At 38.9% G+C, this 21,388-nt stretch overlaps 1 protein-coding gene across 10 annotated transcripts in view; it reads left to right on the top strand.

Moving 5' to 3' along the window:
* The window catches only part of Ptpn4 (protein tyrosine phosphatase, non-receptor type 4), a 185,119-nt gene that overhangs the window by 124,478 nt on the left and 39,253 nt on the right, over nt 1-21,388 (top strand). For all 10 annotated transcript variants that reach the window (XM_006529255.3, XM_006529254.4, XM_006529253.4 and 7 more), the window contains 4 exons: nt 5,207-5,332; nt 6,795-6,953; nt 20,199-20,358; nt 21,279-21,362. In XM_006529255.3, coding sequence (XP_006529318.1) covers nt 5,207-5,332; nt 6,795-6,953; nt 20,199-20,358; nt 21,279-21,362 — 529 coding nt within the window. The remainder of the gene's footprint in view (nt 1-5,206; nt 5,333-6,794; nt 6,954-20,198; nt 20,359-21,278; nt 21,363-21,388) is intronic.

Below are 21,388 nucleotides of genomic sequence, written 5' to 3'. Positions count from 1 at the left end.
CAAGATTGAAGTGTTCATACAGTTTGTACTAGGTAAGTATGCTGGATTTTCAATTTTTCAGATGATTTTTTTTCTCTCAGTAATTAATCTTAGCTCTTATCACTTACATTTGATCTAATATATGAGGGAAGAATAGTTTGTGAATAGTAAGGATTAACACTAGTAAAAGAACTATAGGTGGTAAATTATGGTAAGCTTGAGATTTTATGTTTTAAATTGAAAAGACTATATAATATATTTTCATATATGACTAATTGAATTTATGTGTTCTCCACTGTGAGAGCTTAAATCTAATAGTGTGCAGATTCAAGTCCTAAACTAAAACTCACAGTGATAGGAAGAGGTCTTTGAACTTAAATTACTTTGAAACATTTGGAAAATGAAATTTGTGTCTGTCCTTTTTGTTTGCTTGTTGGTTACAAGTAGCATCATGTCTCTTTTAGAAGATGCACATTGATTTTAGAGTTCAAAGAGATTAGCCTAACCTGTGAGAGGATTTGGCTGTCAAACCCTGAAATGATAGGATAATTGTATGATTTTGATTTATAATTATTCATAATTTAACAAACTTTTAAAATTTTTATTTATTTATTTTCCTGCATATATGTCTGCATGAGGTTACTGGATCCCCTGGAATAGGAGTTGCAGACAGTTGTGAGCTGCCATGTGAATACTGGGAATTGAACCAGGATCCTCTGATAGAAGAGCTATTAGGCCATCTGGGTTTTTTCTTTTTTCTTTTTTTTTTTTCTTTCTATTTATTTACTTTTTATTAGATATTTTCTTTATATACATTTCAAATGCTATCCTGAAAGTTCCCTATACCCTCCCTCTGCCCTGCTCCCCTACCCACCCACTCCTGCTTCTTCGCCCTGGCATTCCCCTTTATTGGGGCATATAAAGTCTGCAATACCAAGGAGCCTCTCTTCCCAGTGATGACCGACTAGGCCATCTTCTGCTACATATGCAGCTAGAGATACAAGCTCTGGGGGTACTGTTTAGTTCATATTGTTATTCCACCTATAGGGTTGCAGACCCCTTCAGCTCCTTGGGTGCTTTCTCTAGCTTCTCCATTGGGGGCCTTGTGTTCCATCTTATAGATGACTGAACATCCACTTCTATATTTGCCAGGCACTGGCATAGCCTCATATGAGACAGCTATAACAGGGTCCCTTCAGCAAAATCTTTCTGGCATTGTGCAATAGTGTCTGGGTTTGGTGGCTGATTATAGGATGGATCCCCGGGTAGGGTAGTCTCTGGATAGTCCATCCTTTCATCTTAGCTCCAAACTTTGTCTCTGTAACTCCTTTCATGGGTATTTTGTTCTCTATTCTAAGGAGGAATGAACTATCCACCAATTGGTCTTCCCTCCTCTTGATTTTCTTGTGTTTTGCAAATTGTATCTTGGGTGTTCTATGTTTCTGAGCTAATTTCTACTTATCAGTGAGTGCACATCTAATGCCTTCTTTGAGATTGGGTTACCTCCCTAAGGATGATATCCTCCAGGTATATCCATTTGTCCAAGAATTTCATAAATCCATTGTTTTTAATTGCTGAGCAGTATTCCATTGTGTAAATGTAGCACATTTTCTGTATCCATTCTTCTGTTGAGGGACATCTGGGTTCTTTCCAGCTTCTGGCTATTATAAATATGACTGCTGTGAGCATAATGGAGCATGTGTCCTTATTACCAGTTGGAACTTCTTCTGGGTATATGCCCAGGAGAGGTATTGCGGGATCCTCCGGTAGTACTATGTCCAATTTTCTGAGGAACCTCCAGACTGACTTCCAGAGTGGTTGTACAAGCTTGCAAGCCCACCAACAGTGGAGGAGTGTTCCTCTTTCTCCACATCCTCGCCAGCATCTGCTGTCAGCTGAATTTTTGATCTTAGCCTTTCTGACTGGTGTGAGGTGGAATCTCAGCATTGTTTTGATTTGCATTTCCCTGATGATTAAGGATGCTGAACATTTTTTCAGGTGCTTCTCAGCCATTCGGTATTCCTCAGGTGAGAATTCTCTGTTAAGCTCTGCACCCCATTTTTAATGGGGTTATTTGAATTTCTGGAGTCCAGCTTCTTGAGCTCTTTGTATATATTGGTTATTAGTCCCCTATCAGATTTAGGATTGGTAAAAATCCTTTCTCAATCTGTTGGTGGTCTTTTTGTCTTATTGACAATATCTTTTGCCTTACAGAAGCTATGCAATTTTATGAAGTCCCATTTGTCAATTCTTGATCTTACAGCACAAGCCATTGCTCTTCTGTTTAGGAATTTTCCCCCTGTGCCCATATCTTCAAAGCTTTTCCCTACTTTCTCCTCTATTAATTTCAGTATCTCTGGCCTTATGTGGAGGTCTTTGATCCACTTAGACTTGAGCTTTGTACAAGGAGATAAGAATAGATCAATTCACATTCTTCTACATGATAACCGCCAGCTGTGCCAGCACCATTTGTTGAAAATGCTGTCTTATTTCCACTGGATGGTTTTAGCTCCCTTGTCATAGATCAAGTGACCATAGCTGTGTGGATTCATTTCTGGGTCTTCAATTCTATTCCATTGATCTACCTGTCTGTCACTGTACCAGTACCATGCAGTTTTTATCACAATTGCTCTGAAGTACAGCTTAATGTCAGGCATGGACTAGGCCATCTCTTAAGCTTAATTTAATAAACTTTTAAGAGGCTAAAATATTGTACTGAAAATTCAGATTTTTTCATAAAATTAAGTGTAAAGAAGTATGTAGTGAGCCTGTTGTACCCATGAATTTAGATATTTAGTATAAGAACAATTATTCTTGTTATTTATAATTAGAACTCAGTGTCCCTAGTAGCCATGATTATTTTAAATCTTCCTGCTGTGGACATAAAACACGGTGGACTACTATTTGCTAAGCATTGTCATTCTCTTAGGCCATTCTGTTTGTGCAGTTAATATGTTAGAAAGGAAATTATAGGCTGCAATTATAAGCTCAATCTCTTTGGATTTAGGTGCACACTGATTTCACTCTGTGGATCTGTTTGAAATACTAAATTTTGCATTTACTTTGTACTTTGGTATTTTTTCTTAATTTATATAAATTTATGTAATATAAGACAACAGGAAGAAAGTATGGATGATTTTTAAGGCGAAAATCTTCCAGTAATCTAAAAAGTATGTATAATACTATGCCCAGTCTTTATTAATATTAGAAAATCTGAAAATAAAATTCACAGAATGAAGATCTTTGAATATAATGGGCTATGACAAAAAAATAGCATTAATTTTTTAAACAATTTTTTATTAGATATTTTCTTCATTTACATTTCAATGCTATCCTGAGAGTCCCCTATACCCTCCCCCTGCCCTGCTCCCCAACCCACCCACTCTCACTTCCTGCCCCTGGCGTTCCCCTGTACTGGGGCATATAATCTTCACAAGACCAAGGGCCTCTCCTCCCAATGATGGTCGACTAGGCCATCTTCTGCTACATATGCAGCTAGAGACATGAGCTATGGAGTACTGGTTAGTTCGTATTGTTGTTCCACCTATAGGGTTGCAGACCCCTTCAGTTCCTTGGGTACTTTCTCTAGCTCCTCCTTTAGGGGCCCTGTGTTCCATCCTATAGATGACTGTGAGCATCCACTTCTGTATTTGCCAGGCACTGGCATAGCCTCATATGTTTTATATGTTATTTTTGAATTTTGTCCAGTACATTTTGATCATATTCACCTTCTCTCATCCAACTTTTCTTAGACCCACTCTTTCTTTTATCCTCCAACTTTGTGTTTGTTTTGTTTTTGTTTTGTTTTCTCCATCAAGACTAATTTGTGTTGCCCAAATAGTCTTGGATGTGTAGCTTTCTTTTAGAGCATGGTAGAATAGAGCGTGCTGATGTTGCATTATTAAAGAAAAGTGACCCCTCATGGCAGCTAATAACTACCAAGAGCTCCTCACCTGGGAAGGGGTTTAGTCTAGCTCCGGGATACATAGCTTTTGCTTTGCTGTTATAACCACTTTGAATTCATGTGTGCAGCCACCTTACAGTGCTATTTTGTACAAATAAATTTTTTTCCTTAAATTTTTATGATTTGATTTTTGAAGTAGTATGCCTATGTCTGTTTTATTGTGATGTAATAGAGAATAGCATACATGTTTTTATGGGTCTTAGAAAATTTATTACTCAGATTAAAAGTGTATAAGGTGATTTATTATGTGTTATATTTGTCACTTAATTCATTTTATTAACCTCCAAAATAATTCTACATATCAAAAAAGTACACATTTAAGTAAAAGATTTTTCAGTAGTGCTTAAATTTACATGCTGAAGACTTTGGTTATTAACATTCCTAAAATTCTCAGGGCTTATGTCTCTGAATATAGTTATACCATTTGATCTGTGGAGATTAGCACCTTTTTCTTAGCAGGTCACTTAATTCTATTTTATCACTATGATAACTGACAGATAATAAAACATATCCTTTTGTGCTGGAGCAATTTCTTAGTGGTTGGGACCCATTGCTACTCTTGCAGAAGACTAAAGTTCATTTCCCAGAATTCATTCAATGCAGATTATAGCACCCTATTTTTTACTTTAGCTCCGGAGGACCTGATGCCCTCTTCTTGCCTCTTCAGGCACTCTCACTTATGTGTATAGACACTTCCAAGAATATATACACATAACTAAAATTAGAATAAATCTTTTAAAAATACCCTTCTGTTACCTACCACAAGATACAAGATACGGAATGTTTTTTACAGAAAGAAAGGGAAAAAATTTCACTGACTATACTTCATGTAAAAGAAAAAATAAATAAATTCAGCATACTTTTTTAAAAATTATCTTTTTTGGACCTCTCCTCCTTGAAGCAGAGGCTCAGAAAATCATCGAGGAGATGAAGTGGTGGGAATTGTTCAGTGCACTTTGTGGTAAACTGTGTTCTGAGTACAGTAGCTACAAGCAAAGATTTATAACATTTGCAATTTGAGAAAATGTTTGATAGCAAACTATTGCTTCTCTTTATATCTTTTTTTCTATTATTCCTCATTCTCTTATACTTCCTAGACTAATCCCTTTTTTGTCATATAAATCAAATAAAGCCTTTTTTGGAATTATTTTATAAATATATCAGAGTAAGCAAACTCTTTGACTATGACTTATTAAAAGAATTTTAAGATTTGACTCATATCAAAACAAAACCTTTTATGTATTATTCACTTATTTTCTACAGATCTCCAAGTAAGCCTTTGGCACGGAAATTAATGGATTGGGAAGTAGTCAGCAGAAATTCATTATCTGATGACAGGTTAGAAACACAAAGCCTCCCATCCCGGTCTCCACCTGGAACTCCCAACCAGTAAGTGGCAAGCCCGCGTCATGCTTGCATTTTGTACTTATTGGCTACGGACTTTATTGCCTAAAGATCACAATTTATAAAAATTTAAGTTCTTTGTTCAAATTTTCAAAAAAAATTTTTATTGTGTTTTACTTTTTTTAAGCGTGAGTCAGTCTCTCTCTCTCTCTCTCTTTATATATGAGGACATGTGGCCGTGTGTATGCAACAGTGGACATGTGGAAGGTAGAAAACAACTTGGGGGAGTAAGTTTTTCCACTCTAGGATTCCCAGGATTGCAACCAAGTACTCAGGCTTGAGGGCAGATACTTTTACCTGATTGGCCACCTCACCTGTCCCTAACAGGGTTTTTGTTGCCTCAAACATTGCCTGTTTGCTTGCTGGTCATTATAAAAGTGACCTAAAATAGCCTTAGGGAATGAGCAAGAAGAAAATTGAACAGCCTTTACTTTCCTCAGCAGTTGATTTTCACCAGAAGGATAATTCAGGATTTAGTCATGACTTGAAATTTTCATAAAACTGTTATTTATATAGTCCATTTATTTCCATATAGATTAATACCAGAATTTCTAAGGGGCTATAGCCTGTTTAAAATGCTTTGTTTGCGTGAATGTGATGCAAAGCTCTAGTACCTCTGTGGCTAGGAAAAGACTTTTAACAGTAACCCCATCAGCTCAGGTTGAGCTGTACCAAGAACCTATGGTGCCACTCTAACCTTGTGTGTATTGCACTCTGGCAGTTTTTACACAGCTGCCAGGTTTTGCAATAGGTAATAAAAAGATAAGAAAGAGTTCCTCAAATATGTACCAGCGGGAGGGCATGGTAAGAGAAGCAAGGCAAGGACTGGGGAAGGGAGAAGTGTAAGAGAGATCATCTAAATAATAGCAATAGCTGAGATTAAGTTTCAAGAGAATGAAATAATTTTAAGGATGATATATTTTTTTAAAGAGACAGGACAGCAGAGTGATTAAACAGTGGATCTAGAGTACTGTTTGGATCTTGAAGTTAATTGCTGTCTCATTTTCTTATCTACAAAATCCTACTTGTAGATGGATACATGCCTGTAATCCCAGCTTCCTTGTTGTAGTGTCATACAGTCTTAATGAGGTAACATGTGAAATGTTGAGTAAAGCATAAGATTAATAGTAAGGTCTTAGGGCAGCTTGTAGACTGCAGGTACGTCTTGACTTCCCATTGAGTGTTCTTTTCATTTATATTTCACTGTAAGAGATTCTACGTAGTCAGCATAGACTTTCACACACACACAAACACACACTTTCTCATTAAAAAATAGGATTAAAACACAAGGAAAGAGGCAGGTGGATTTCTGAGTTCCAGGCCAGCCTGGTCTACAGAGTGATTTCCAGGACAGCCAAAGCTAAACAGTGAAACCGTGTCTCAAAAAACAAAAAAACAAGGGAAATCAAAGTATACTATTGTTCAGACTTTGTTTTTCTTCATTTAGTCGGAATTCTTCATTCACACAAGAGGCAACCCGGGTTCGGCCGTCTTCAGTTGGTCATTTGGTAGACCATGTGGTTCACATGTCCCCCAGTGAGGATTTTGTAAGTCAGAGATCTCCATCATCAACGCAAGCTAATAGCATAGTTCTGGAGTCATCACCGTAAGACTTTTTCATTTTGCTTCTTATTTCTTTATTTTCAAATATTTCCATTTTCTTCACTTGAAATATCTTTGGAAATTAGAGTACTTAATACAAGGTGTTACTTATATGTAGTTATAAACACATATTTGTAAATGTACTCATTTCTCCTTGAGATATCTTGTTCCTTCTCTTTCCTTTACCTGTCTGGTTACTGACTATTATTTCAATTTTTTGTTTATACTCCCAAATATTTTTTTCAGATAATATAATAGTGTAGTCAGTGAGTTGGAAAATGTAAGAGTTTTCTTAATATTTTTAAGGAAAGAAACTATAAATATGAATATATTACAAAAATATTAAGGGAAAAATAAGTGAGATGGTTATCACACTCGGTTATAGAGCATGCTCACATCTTTCTTTTTTATCTTTTTCATGCTTAGAGATAGGTTCTTCCTTTGTCCTGACTAGCCTTGAACTCACAGTGTTCTTACATGCCTCTGATCCTCAAGTGTTTGCCACTACTCCTAACATTATTTCTAAAATCTGTTCCTACTATTATTTTAGATAGTGATTGATAAAGTCAGCTTTTAAAGTATTGATAGCCATTGGTTCAATGCATAGCCTACATATCCTCACATTAATACACAATATCTTCATTTACTAGCTTATATAGTGGAAATGACACATACATTTGACATAATTGAACGGTAGTGTCATAGTCAGGGTTTCAATTCCTGGACAAAACATCATGACCAAGAAGCAAGTTGGGGAGGAAAGGGTTTATTCAGCTTACATTTCCACATTGCTGTTCATCACTGAAAGAAGTCAGGACTGGAACTCAAGCAGGTCAGGAAGCAGGAGCTGATGCAGAGGCCACGGAGGGATGTTCTTTACTGGTTTGCTTCCCCTGGCTTGCTCAGCCTGCTCTCTTATAGAACCAAGACTACCAGCCCAGAGATGGTCCCACCCACAAGGGGCCTTTCCCCCTTGATCACAAATTGAGAAAATGCCTTACAGTTGGATCTCATGGAGGCATTTCCTCAACTGAAGCTCCTTTCTCTGTGATAACTCCAGCTGTGTCAAGTTGACACAAAACTAGCTAGTACATTTGACCCCTTGTCAACTTGACACACAAACACATCACTAGTAAGCCTCAGCCCTCACATTCTTATTCATCCCCAAGGTCTAAATAACTTTAAATGTCCTGTCCCACATTCTTTACATATTCTTAAAATTTCAACCTCTTTAAAATATCCATCTCTTTTAAAAATCCAAAGTCTTTTTACAATTAAAAGTCTCTTAACGGTGGGCTCCACTAAAATAGTTTCTTCCTTCAAGAGGGAAAATATCAGGGCACTGTCACAATCAAAAGCAAAAATCAATCTCCAACCATCCAATGTCTGGGATCCAACTCACAATCTTCTGGGCTCCTCCAAGTGCTTGGGTCACTTCTCCAGCCATGCCCTTTGTAGCACAAGCGTCATCCTCTGGCTCCAGATGCAGGTACTCCACTGCTACTGCTGCTCTTGGTGGTCATCTCATGGTACTGGCATCTCCAAAACACTGCATGACCCCTTCAGTCATGGGCCGTCAATTGCAACTGAGGCTGCACCTTCACCTTCCATGGCCTCTCACAGCGCTGAGCCTCAGCTGCTCTGCGTGACCCCTTCATGCCTTCAAAACCAGTACCATCTGGGTGACCCTTACACATTACCAAGTTGTGCTTCAGCAGGAGTACAACCTTGGCTATCTCTGGAACACAGCCTCTTTGGGCTTTCAGAAAACACTTCCCAGAAGATGTCACCTCAACGATGCTGGTCTCTTCTTAATCACCGCTAATTTCTTAGCTCCAGGTAACCAGCATCAATAGTCCCAGTAATGCAAAGTTTTTGCTTTAGTAGTTCTGGTATCTTGTTAATCACAGCTGATTCTTCAGCCCCAGCTAACCAGAACTACAGAATCTTCACAATCAAAACAGCAATGGCCCTGAAAAGAGTCTTTAATCTTCCCTCTGAAATTTCACAAGCCAGACCTCCATCCTCTGCACTGTTCTCAACATTATCTTCCAAGCTCCTACACAACATTCGACAGAGCTCTTAACACACCGAATGGATCTTCTGACCCAAAGTTCCAAAGTCCTTCCACAGTCCTCCCCAAAACATGGTCAGGTTGTCACAGGAATACCCCACTCTGCTGGTACCAATTTGTCTTAGGGTTTCAATTCCTGGACAAAACATCATGACCAAGAAGCAAGTTGGGGAAGAAAGGGTTTATTCAGCTTACATTTCCACATTGCTGTTCATCACTGAAAGAAGTCAGGAGTGGAACTCGAGCAGGTCAGGGAGCAGGAGCTGATGCAGAGGCCATGGAGGGATATTCTTTACTGGCTTGCTCCCCCTGGCTTGCTCAGCCTGCTCTCTTATAGAACCAAGACTACCAGCCCAGGGATTGTCCCACCCACAAAGGGCCTTTCCCCCTTATCACTAATTGAGAAAATGCCTTACAGTTGGATCTCATGGAGGCATTTCCTCAACTGAAGCTCCTTTCTCTGTGATAACTCCAGCTGTGTCAAGTTGACACAAAACTAGCCAGTACAGGTAGTACCTACACAATATCATAAATGAGTAAAAAAAAATACATTATTGAAGAGAAAGGAAGAAACTGTACAGTGAATGTCACCAGTTATTTTTTTAAGTTCACTTTACAGGCTGATCACAGCCCCCTTTCCTCCTCTCTTTCCAGTTCCACCCTTACAAGTCCCTTCCCCCACTACCCCCTCTTCTTCTCCTCAGAGAAGGAGGAGTCCCCGCCTTGGATACCAGCCAATCCTGGGAGATCTGGTCCCAGCAGGGCTAGGCACATCCTCTCCCACTGAGGCCCAACAGGGCAGGCCAGGTAGGGGGTAGGGGACCCAATGGTAGGCAACAGAGACTGAGACAGCGCCTGCTCTACTTCTTAGGGGTCCCACATGAAGCCCAAGCGGCACATTTACAAATGCTGTCCAGCCCCTGCATGTTCCCTGATTGGTGGCCCAGTCTCTGTGAGCCCCCAGGGGCTCAGGTTAGTTTGTTGTCCTTGACACCTCTGGTTTGCTCAATTCTTGTTCCCACTCTTCCAAAAGACTCCCTGAGCTCAGCCTGATGTTTGGCTGTGGGTCTGTGCATCTGCGTCCATCTGCTGCTGGATGAAACCTCTCAGGAGACAGTTATGCTAGGTTCTTGTCTGCAAGCATAACAGAGAGTATCATTAATAGTGTCAGGGGTTTGCTTTCTCCCATGGAGTGGGTCTCAAGTGGGGATGTTCCTTGGCTGCATAATAAAGATGGAGCTGTTCCCTCAGTATCTGCTCCATCTTTTTCCTGTATATGTTATAGGCAAGACAAATTTTGAGTTGATGTCACTCCCTCAACCCTTTAGAAGTCCTGCCCAGTTACAGGAGGTAACAACTTCAGTCTATATCCTCCTCTTGTTGGAATCTCAGCTAGGCTCACCCCCATAGACTGCCTTATCCTTCCCAGTACAAGGTCTCCAGGTAGTCCCAGAGATGCCTCCCACCAATTTCTATTCCCATTTTCAGCCCTCTCCAAACCCCTCAATCTCCCCATACCTGATTACCATCCCTATTCCCCCCGACCCCCGCCCTTGTCCTACCAAGTTCCCTCTCTCCATCCACTTCCGGTGACTAGTTCCCACTTCTGGGAGATTCCAGCATCCTACCTTGTGATGTCCTTATTACTCAGTTCCTTTGGGTCTGTGGATTGTCCTGCACTTTATGGCTAATGTCTACTTATAAGTGATACATACCATACATACATGTCTTCCTGGCTCTGGTTACCTCACTCAGGATGATATTTTCAAGTTCCATCCATTTGCCTACAAAATTTATGTTTTCTCTCTCTCTCTCTCTCTCTCTCTCTCTCTCTCTCTCTCTCTCTCTCTCTCTCTCTTTCTCTCTTTCTCAATAGCTAAACAGTATTCCATTGTGTAATGGAATGGACCACATTTTTTTTATTCATTCTTCCATTGAGGAATATCTTAAGTTGTTTCCTGTTTCTGGCTATTATGAATAAAGCTGCTGTGAACATAGCTAAACAAATCAGGATCAATCTTTAAGAAAGAACATGTCTTAGATTAAGGGGTAAAAGAGAGATGAAGAGGTCAATAAAGTGTTAAAGATATTCTGGGAAAACATGACAGTCTATATTAGCTATGGTTTTCCTTAGGCCAAACAATACTAGCTATGCTGCTGAGACATATAAAAGTCTAGCCTTGGCCAGGCGTGGTGGTCCATGCCTTTAATCCCAGCACTGGGGAGGCAGAGGCAGGTGGATTTCTGAGTTCGAGGCCAGCCTGGTTTACAAAGTGAGTTCCAGGATAGCCCGGGCCATACAGAGAAACCCTGTCTCGAAAAACCAAAAAAAAAAAAAAAAAAAAAAAAAAAAAAAAAAAAAAAAGTCTAGCCTTGATAACATTTTTTAAAGGAATACACACACATGTATATGTATGTGTGTATATTGTTTTGTGTATATGCGTATATAGATATATACAATGATACTTGTAAAAACTGAGTTGATAGGATTGATAGAAATTGATGGTTTTGAGGGTCTGGAGAGATGGCTCAGCAGTTAAGAGTACTGACTGCTCTTCTGGAGGTCCTAAGTTCAAATCCCAGCAATGACGTGGTGGCTCACAACCATCTGTAATGAGATTGGATGCCCTTAATAAATAAATCTTTAAAAAAAGGAAATTGATTGTTTTATTGCCTTTAAAATTATAACTAATTCTTTTGTTGGGGACTGACAATTTTATCTTCTGAATTTTGAAACTTTAAAAGTAAGAAGTAAATCTCAAGAGCTAACTAAACAGTTCTGTTTTTGTATATTAATTACATCCTTCAAAGATTTACTGTATTTTCTAAGTTGCCTATTTAAGTGATTCTGAACACTAATTAGTGTTTTTCGTTTCTTTTGTATAACTGTGGCCAGATACTTGAGAGAACCACTTACAAGGGAAAAAGATGTGTTTTAGTTTATAGTTTTATAATCTTGAATCCTGGCTGTTGATTCTGGGCCTGTCACAATGGAATACTGTTCAGCAGCTAAATAAAGGACAAGATTATGGTAGCAAGAGACTACTTAACTCAGAGAGAAAAGCAGAAGGGACAGGGACTAGGCAGTCACCAAGGATCTACCCCCAGTAACTACTTTGTGCACGTACGTCTTACCTGTTAAGTTTCCACAACCTCCCAACATATTACCTCAAAGTAGAAACTAAATATTTAACACATGAACTGAAAGGAGTATTTCATGTCCAAATTATAAAAGTCATCTGTGTAATACAATGTTTACTTTTAAGTCCTCTCAGCATCAGTATAAATTAGCCAGAGTTAAAAAGCCTAAGTTTTAAGCCAAAACTTATTTAAGTAAATAAGATTAAATGACTGGTAATAGCAGGATTGGCACTATTTCTGCTGGTGTATATTTTAGAAAATGCAAGTCTTTCCTAGAACTACACTTTATGACCCAGGTTTATATTAATGTCTGTCTCAGAGGATAGCAGATTAGCAAACAGCCTTGGGTGTCAGTTCTTACAAAATTCCTACCTTTTGTTTGAGATAGCATTAGGTGGTAATTTATGTGGCCTGGAATGCAGAAAATGTCAGCTATCTCTTGCTTTTATCCAGTGCTTAGCAATTGATGATACTTATACATTCTTTCCAGAGTGTCTAACTTTCATTCTGAATGTGTCCATACCATATGTAATTTTCAAAATATACTCATAAACATGTTTTAAAAACAATTAAATAAACCAAATATGTCTTGGCCAAAATTGAACAACCTCTGAATTTACAAGCACTATCCAGGACAGTGATTTCTAATCAGAAGTACAATAGGGGAAAAAAATCCTGAAGCTTTTCAACAGTACACATTTAATTAAGTATTCTAACACATAGAAATGTGGACTTAGCAGTTTTTGCAGAATCTCTCATATACACATAACTGAACACTGATACCTTCATGGCCAGGTATAACCATGTAGATATTCCTTAATAACTGTGCTTCAGTTGGTTCTGCCATGTATTTTGGCCAGATCAAGATACAAGAAGTTTCTCTGACTCGATTGCCATCTGATTTCAGCCTCACACAATTTTTTTTTTCCCAAGCCCCGGGTTTTGAGGTTAAATTCCTTTTATGTAAACAAACAACTGTTTGCAAGGCCAAAAAAAAAAAAAATCTTAAATTCAGGGGCCATGTAATACCCACTTTTTACACATGCATAGGTTCTATCAAAGGATGTCTGGTTTGATTTGCCTTTTCATACCAAGTGTGCCATAGTTCAGGAGAGTATTCGGGATCATAGGAATATTTCCCTGGACTAACAGTGCTTGAATACATTAGCCCTTTGTCTTAGTTAGGATTTCTATACCTGCACAAAACATCATGACCAAGAAGCAGTTGGGGAGGAAAGGGTTTATTCAGCTTACACTTCCATACTGCTGTTCATCACCAAGGAAGTCAGGACTGGAACTGAAGCAGGTCAGGAAGCAGGAGCTGATGCAGAGGCCATGGAGGGATGTTCTTTACTGGGCTTGCCTCTCCTGGCTTGCTCAGCCTGGTATCTTATAGAACCAAGACTACCAGCCCAGAGATGGTCCCACCCACAAGGGGCCTTTCCCCCTTGATCAGTAATTGAGGAAATGCCTTACAGTTGGATCTCATGGAGGCATTTCCTCAACTGAAGCTCCTGTCTCTGGGATAACTCCAGCTGTGTCAAGCTGACACACAACTAGCCAGTCCACCCTTTGAAACTTGTCTTCTTGGCAGTTAAAAGGGACAGAATGAAAACTGGGGCATGTGGGGTAAGTGATCCCGGGCCATGAAGACAGATCTTAGGAAAGAAACTTAGAGCTGCTCTCTAAAGGGCTTTACACAGACACTTGGTGATTGGCTGACATTGTGCATTTACTTCACTTAGTTAGAGTTATGCCATACTAGAAACTTTCATGACCTTTCTCCCCCCCTCCCTCCCTTCCTTTCTTTCTTTCTTTTACAAGAATCTAAGTTTATTGACTAAACTATACAGAATATACAGTTAGTCATAAGTATGTCACTAAGTTCTTTTCGTTTTCTCTTTACTCAAAATAAAAGGACTTGTGCCAGAAACATGGATCAGTGGATAGAAGATACTGTCAACAAAACTAATAATCTGAATTTAGAGCTCATGCACTACACAGTAGAAGGAGAGAAGTGAATCCATCAACTGTCAATAACTGCCCATGTGCTAGGACAGAAACACAAATGTGCAGACATTTCCACAAAAAGAAATACCTGTAATAAAAATGAAAATTGACCTACAGACTATTATTCAACTCCTTATTTATATCCCAATGTTAAATTTTCTTTCTTTCTTTTTTTTAGTGTTTACCTTATAACTTTATTTTTAATGGAAATAATCACTTTCTGTCTTTCTCTCTTTTCTTTCCCCCCCAACCCCCCAACGCACCCCCGTTTTTTGTTGTTGTTGTTGTTGCTGTTGTTTTTCTTTATACAGGGTTCAATGTAGCCCAAGCTGCCTTGAACTCACTGTGTACCCAAGGATGAATTTGAATTTATGATCTTCCAGCCTCTGTGTCCCTGAGTATTGGCATTCTCAGTATGTACCTCCATGTTAGGCTCCTTGTCTCCTCCTGTTATGATAAGTAATAGTAGGAGAATGCCTTTGACTTGTTTACTTATTTCTTTTCTTTCTTCTTCTTCTTCTTTTTTTTTTTTTAGTTATTTTTATTCTTTTTACAATTCTGTCATTGCCCACCTCCTGGTCCTTTCTCCCATTCCTCCTCATCCCATTCATCCTCCTCTGTCTCCAAGAGGATGCCTCCAACCCCAAAGGCCTCCCTACTCCCTGGTCCTCAGGTCTCCAGGGAGTTAGGCACATCTTCTCCCACTGAGGCCAGACCAGGGAATCCTATGCTGTATATGTGTCAGGGGCCTCAGACCACCTCCCATATGCTGCCTGGTTGGCAGCTTAATGTCTGAGAGATCTCAGAGGTCTGGGTTAGTTGAGATTGCTTGTCTTCCTATGGCGCCTATCCTCCTCAGCTTCTTCCAGCCTCCCCCAGTCTCTTCTCCATTTTTTGTCCCTACAGTTCTTTTAGACAGGAACAATTCTGGGTTCAAGCTTTTTACTGTGGAATGGCAACCCATCCCTCTACTTGATACTCCGTCTTTCTACTGGAGGTAGACTCTAGGAGTTCTCTCTCCCCAATCTTGACCATTTCATTTAAGTTGTTAGTGTAGAATCTCTCCAATTTCTTTATGAGGCCACTTAGTGCTCTGAATTTTCCTTTTAGCACTGCTTTCATTGTGTCCCATAAGTTTGGGTATGCTATGTCATCATTTTTTATTGAATTCCAGGAAGTCTTTAATTTCCTTCTTTATTTCTTCCCTGACCAAGTTATCATTGAGGAGAGAGTTGTTCAGTTTCCATGGGTGTTTGGGTTTTCTGTTGTTTTTGTTGTGATTGGACACCAGCCTTAGGCCTTGGTGATCTGATAAGATAAAAGGATGTCTCTGTCTGGAGCCTGCTTCCTGTGTCCCTGGGTCGCTGCAGGTCTCCTGGGAGGCCTTCAGACTTGTGGTGTCTTCAGAGGGCAGGAATGCTGATGATCTGCCCCGAGCAAAGCACAGGGCAGAAGGGAGGTGAGACTTGAGCAGAGGGGATGGGTCCTGAGTCTGCTGGGCTACTCGGGCCTTCAAAGTGCTGAGGTTATTTGGGTGGGTCCCTTACCTGTTGACCTGGCTCAACACATCTCCTGGGAGACCTTCAGACTGCGGGGTCTTCGGAGGGGCAGACACATTGATCTGCCCATGTGGAAGGCGAACATCATGATGACTTTTTTTCTTAGAAACTTCGTGTGAAGCCATTAAGTCACACTACCCAGTTTTAAACCCCTCTCTCTCCCTCTCCCTCAAACTATTGGTTTTCTAGCAGGAATCTTCTGAAGAAGTTCTTGTCTCTACTGCTAAGGGAAAGAATATATCAAAGGTCACTCTAGCCATTTCTGTTATCTTGGATTACATTGTGCTGTGATAGCAATTAAGTCTTACTTACATAATTGGAATGTTTGCTACTACTGTTATCACTCTATGTTCAGATTCAACACTTGTGACTCTTTTCTGTATTATCTTCATACCAGGACTTGAAGTGACAAGTCTCTGGCCAAGGAAGAAGATTAATAATATTTCATGAACTATTTCTTAAAGCTTCCTTTTTGGAGATAGCACATGATACGCAATCCATATTTTATCCACCAAACAAGTCATATGCATAAGCCTGATGTCATCCCTGAAGGAAGGTAAAGGGTATTCTTTAAAATGATAATGCCATTTAGGCATCTATTATCAGTACTCCAAAGTAAGACAGCTCTGTCCTTGAGTATCAGAGCCATGTACCCTTACACATCAACTTTCCTACCTTTGTGCAAAGAGGCAGCAACCCTTTTTTCACTCAGTGATATTCTGCCATCTCAGAGATAGATAATAGCTCAATAATGGCTTAATGGTCAGTATTCTCATGAAAACTGTTTTCAGTTCTAGAAAGATGCTTCACTTCAGAACACTTAACTGCTCTTGTACAAGCCCCAGATTCAGTTTCTAGCACTCAAATGAAAGCTCATAATTATAACTCAAGTACCAGAGAATCCAGTTCTAGCACTAGGCATGCATTTGGTATATAGACATACATGCAGATAAAACACTTACACACATAAAAAGTAAAATAATACATTTCAAAAAGAATTCTTTTAGGGTAAACACTTTTAATATACCTTTAACCCCAGCACGCAGGAAACAGAAGCAGGCAGATCTCTCTATTGAGCTCAAGGACAGTCTGGTCTACAGAGTGAGTTCCAGGAAAACCAGGACTATACAGTGCAAACCTTTCTTTAAAAAACCAAAACAAACAAAGAAAAAGCCAGTGATTTTTATCAAGTTGGTAAACTTGTAAATTCACAGGTAAAAGAATGAATCTAGTTCTCTTGGTCTTGCTCAGTTCAAAATCAACTCAGAAAGCATGAATAACCTTAATGGAAGACCAGACCTAATAGAGGATAACAAATGGGAAGTACTGCAAGTCAGCAATGTGGACAGCAATCTTTTGAGTAGCACTCCAATAATTCAGGAAAAGGACAGCCAAAATTGACACATGGAATTGCATCACATTATGAGGTCTACACAGCAAATGAAACAATTTCCAGAGAAGAAAGACAGCCTGCTGGGTAGGAGTAAAATCTTTGCAGATATTCATTGAATTGATTAGCATCTTGAACATGTCAGGACCTTGAAAAACTTAACAACAAAGGAAGAAGTAATCCAATAATGAGTGGGCAGATAAACTGATCAAATAGTTCTCAAAAAGAAGGACAGGCCTGTGAGACCCTGCCTGACTCATGCGGCCTCTTTGCACTCTTGATCATCATCTAACCAGGCTCCGTGCTCTAAAATAGTTAACGTTGCGACGGGTAGTAGTGACAAAAGCCTTTAATCCCAGCACTTAGGAGGCAGAGACAGGCAGATTTCTGAGTTCGAGGTTAGCCTGGTCTACAGAGTGAGTTCCAGGACAGCCAGGACTACACAGAGAAACCCTGTCACGAAAAAACCAAAAAAAAAAAAAAGAAAGAAAGAAAGAAAGAAAGAAAGAAAGAAAGAAAGAAGAAAGAAAAGAAAGAAAGAAAGAAAGAAAGAAAGAAAGAAAGAAAGAAAGAAAGAAAGAAAGAAAGAAAGAAAGAAAGGAAGGAAGGAAGAAAAGAAAAGAAAACAAACAGCAAGGCATGGTGGTACACACTTTTAACCCAGGCACTCAAGAGGCAGAGGCGGGACAGTCTGGTCTACAGAGTGGGTTCCAGGACCAGCCAGGGATACACAGAGAAACCCTGTCTCCAAAACCAAAATCAACCAAACAAAGAACGAATGCTGACAGTGATGTGGAAGGTTGCATAAAAAGAATCCTTGTACACTGTTAATGGCTACAGAAATTAGAGTAGATGATCCTAAAAAATGAAAATTATCATTTGATCCATCTTTAATACTCCTAGGAATCGAAGTCATCATACACTAATGATAACTACTTACCCATCTTTACTAGGAGTATTCACAATAGCTAAATTGTGGAATCAGCCAAGCTGCCAATCAGAAGAATGGGTAAAGAAAATGTAGAAAAAGTTACAATGAAGTGTTTATTATTCAGACATAAAAAAAATAGAAATCATGTTGTTTGCAGGGATTTGGATAGAACTAGAGATCATGATGTTAAATAAGCCAGACTCAGAAAAACTGCGTTTTCCATAATGGGTGGAATATAAATATAAAGGGGGGGGGGGGTATGGGTATTAAGAAACAGGACCAAAGTCAGCAAGGAGGACATAAGGACAGAAAAGGATAGTGGAGATCAAATGTGAGAAAAGTACATAGCATGCATGGCATATGCCAGAATGCCATAGCAACAGTTTATCCAATTCATTCTTTGCAATAATCTATGCTTTGAAAAATGAAAAAATATTCTGTTCCTATTGACTGTCTCCCAAGATCATTTTCACGGATGCCAGCATAGTAGGGTAGGAGTTGAACCACGGGTTCTCCCTTCTGGCTTTTGTGGAAATAGACTGTTTGCTTTTAAAAGTTACAATTTCTACCTTGAAATCCCTCCTGAATAACTATCAATTCCCATTGCCACAAATAAGGGGTTATGTTTTTCAATACTTTTAAATTGTTTTCTCGCCTTAGCACCTGGCAGGATTCCATGTAGTTTTGTCTCTACCATGATTAATTCAATATTCTAAAGTCTGTCACATGCTTGTATTTATTAATCTCAAGAACCATTGTGAAAGAGGACAATCATTTAAGCTCATTCGACTATACCTACCAGGCAGGATTTTTTTTTTGTTCAACACCCAATTCTGAGGGTTTTTCTTCTCTTTTTGATATTATAAGTATACCATTTCTCCTGTTGTCCCTAAAACCTTCCTATACTCCCTTACTTGTTCTCTTCCAAATTCATGGCCATTTTTTCATTAATTGTTGTTAAATCCATGCATTCATACATACATGTATGCACATTTGTACATATTTGCACCTATATACATGTGTGTGTGTTTTCATATATGTTTCTAAATATAGCCTGCACTGTCTATTTCTGGTTTCTATGCTTTCAAGGCTGGCCTGACCATTTGGTATTGGATAACTAATTGGCATACCATTGGCTTGCCATAGTTATCTGTAGTTCTATGTGTAAAGTTCAGGCCTTGTAAAGTTAAAAACCAAACAAAACAAAATTGAGGTGCATGATTCACAAAGAACCATTGAAATGTTTTTAAAAGTTTAGGCCTTGGCAAGCTTTTCTCTATCTATTTTGAATGTCCTTGTTTACATCCTGTGTAGGTCGCCATGTTGGTGAGATTTTATGTGTTTGTTTTCTGATATTACTAGGAGGTACAGTCTCACAGGAAATGCTCTGATTCTCTCTGACTCTTTCCACTCCCTCTTCTCCAATGTTTCCTGAGCCTTAGTGCAGGAATTATTATGTAGCTATATCTGTTGGGATTAGATTCTTCAACTCTGTGATTTGATTGGTTTAGTTTTCCTGTAATAGTCTTTATCTGTTGGAAAGAGTTCCATGATGGTGGATGAGGACTACACTTCCCTGTGAGTATAAGGACAAATATTGAGAATGTAGTTAGGGATTGTGCTAGTTTACTATAGTTGTGGTTGTTGGTTCTTCTTCATGATCCATGAGTTCACTGTCCCTGGGTTTCCAGTACCAGGCATGATTTTTCTTGTTGAGTAGATCCAATTATAGAGCTGTTGGTTACCACTAAGGTCTGTGTGCCACTGTCTACCTTTACAGTTGTGGTGTCTTGCTGGTGACTGTAGTTCACAGGTGCTATAGCTAGGTAGGACTGTTGATTGTCTTCTTCCTTTGGAAGTTTGCTTTCTCATACGATGAAAGCTACTCCTCAGTTTGTAGCAAATTAATATCTTCATAGGAATGTCTTTAAGGTATTCTATAACTGTTGATTTGAGTTTAAAAAACAGGTTTACTTCTTTAAAGATAATTTTTTTTATTAAAGCATTTCCAAGTAAATGCAACAGTTAAAAAGTTTCTACACATTAGACATAGTTGGTATCTGGTGCTTTACCTAATTTAGAAAAAGGTATTTCCATCAGATGACTTCTAAAAATATTTACTTCTCACTGCTTTTCTTACCTAGATCACAAGAGACCCCTGAAGATGGGCAGCCACCAGCTTTACCACCCAAACAATCTAAGAAAAATAGTTGGAACCAAATTCATTTTTCAAACTCTCAGCAAGATCTAGTCACCCATACTAATGAATCCTTTGATGTGCCCTCTTCCCCTGAAAAGTCCACTGTAAGTAGCTTTGCTTAAAAATACACTATGCTCCTAAAAAGCATTCACATGCAGATATGTTTCAGGAAATTTAAAGTAACATTAGAACATGAAATAAGATGCAAGGGGTAGACTCCATAAGATGCATCAGTACCTAGTGTTGGAAGTCTCTAGTGCTGTGCTCCCTGCGTTTCCATTTATTTCCTCAGAGTTCCTCCCATTATCAAAAGTCTAAAGCATTCTGTTTTCTTATGGGTACTGTTCCACTACAATAGGTTTAATCAAAGGAGATCAGAATTCTTGCCAACAATGGCAACTTTAGTACTAACTCTATGGTGGTGTTCATGTGTCTCTTCTTGCATACTTGGATATAGTTATGGTTACTGAACTTGTATTTTCATGGTAGTGGTTATATTTTTAAAAACACAATATAGGGAATCATCAAGAAATGTATGTTGTTATATAAATAAAGGCTCTAGAAACTGAGCCCTTACCAAATTATAAGAATCAGGAGATGAAGGGAGCAAAAAAGGTAGAAGGAAAAGTGGCAACAAGGTATAATGCAGGAGCCCAATAGAAAGGGAGCACTTGGTCCAGTGTTACAGGTAATTCAAGTAAGACCAGAATTGACACATGATACTGGATTTAGTCATGGGAAAATATTTGTTGTCGTTAGTTTAGTTATGGAATGGTGGGGGTGAAAACCTGACTGGTATTAAATAGAGTTAGAGGAAAGGGAGATGGCAACTTCACATTTGCCAGTGTTCTTCCAATAGAATGGAAGGAGGAATGAGAGAATGTGTATGGAAGTTATTGGGCAAAGAAACTATTTTCCTCACAACTACCATTTTCTTAGGATATTAATTCTTTATATACCATAGGTCATACAAGCAGATAAATCCTATAATTTATATTCTGAAATTTATTTTTGTCTTCTCAAGCCTAATGGTGGCATTCCACATGATAACCTTGTTCTAATCAAAATGAAACCTGATGAAAATGGAAGGTTTGGATTCAATGTAAAGGTAATCCAGAACGAATGTCATATTTA

The sequence above is a fragment of the Mus musculus genome, chromosome 1 (assembly GCF_000001635.26).
Source record: "Mus musculus strain C57BL/6J chromosome 1, GRCm38.p6 C57BL/6J".
NCBI classification, from domain to species: domain Eukaryota; kingdom Metazoa; phylum Chordata; class Mammalia; order Rodentia; family Muridae; genus Mus; species Mus musculus.
Note: the sequence above shows the minus strand (reverse complement) of the source record. Positions and strands in the feature narration are given on the sequence as shown.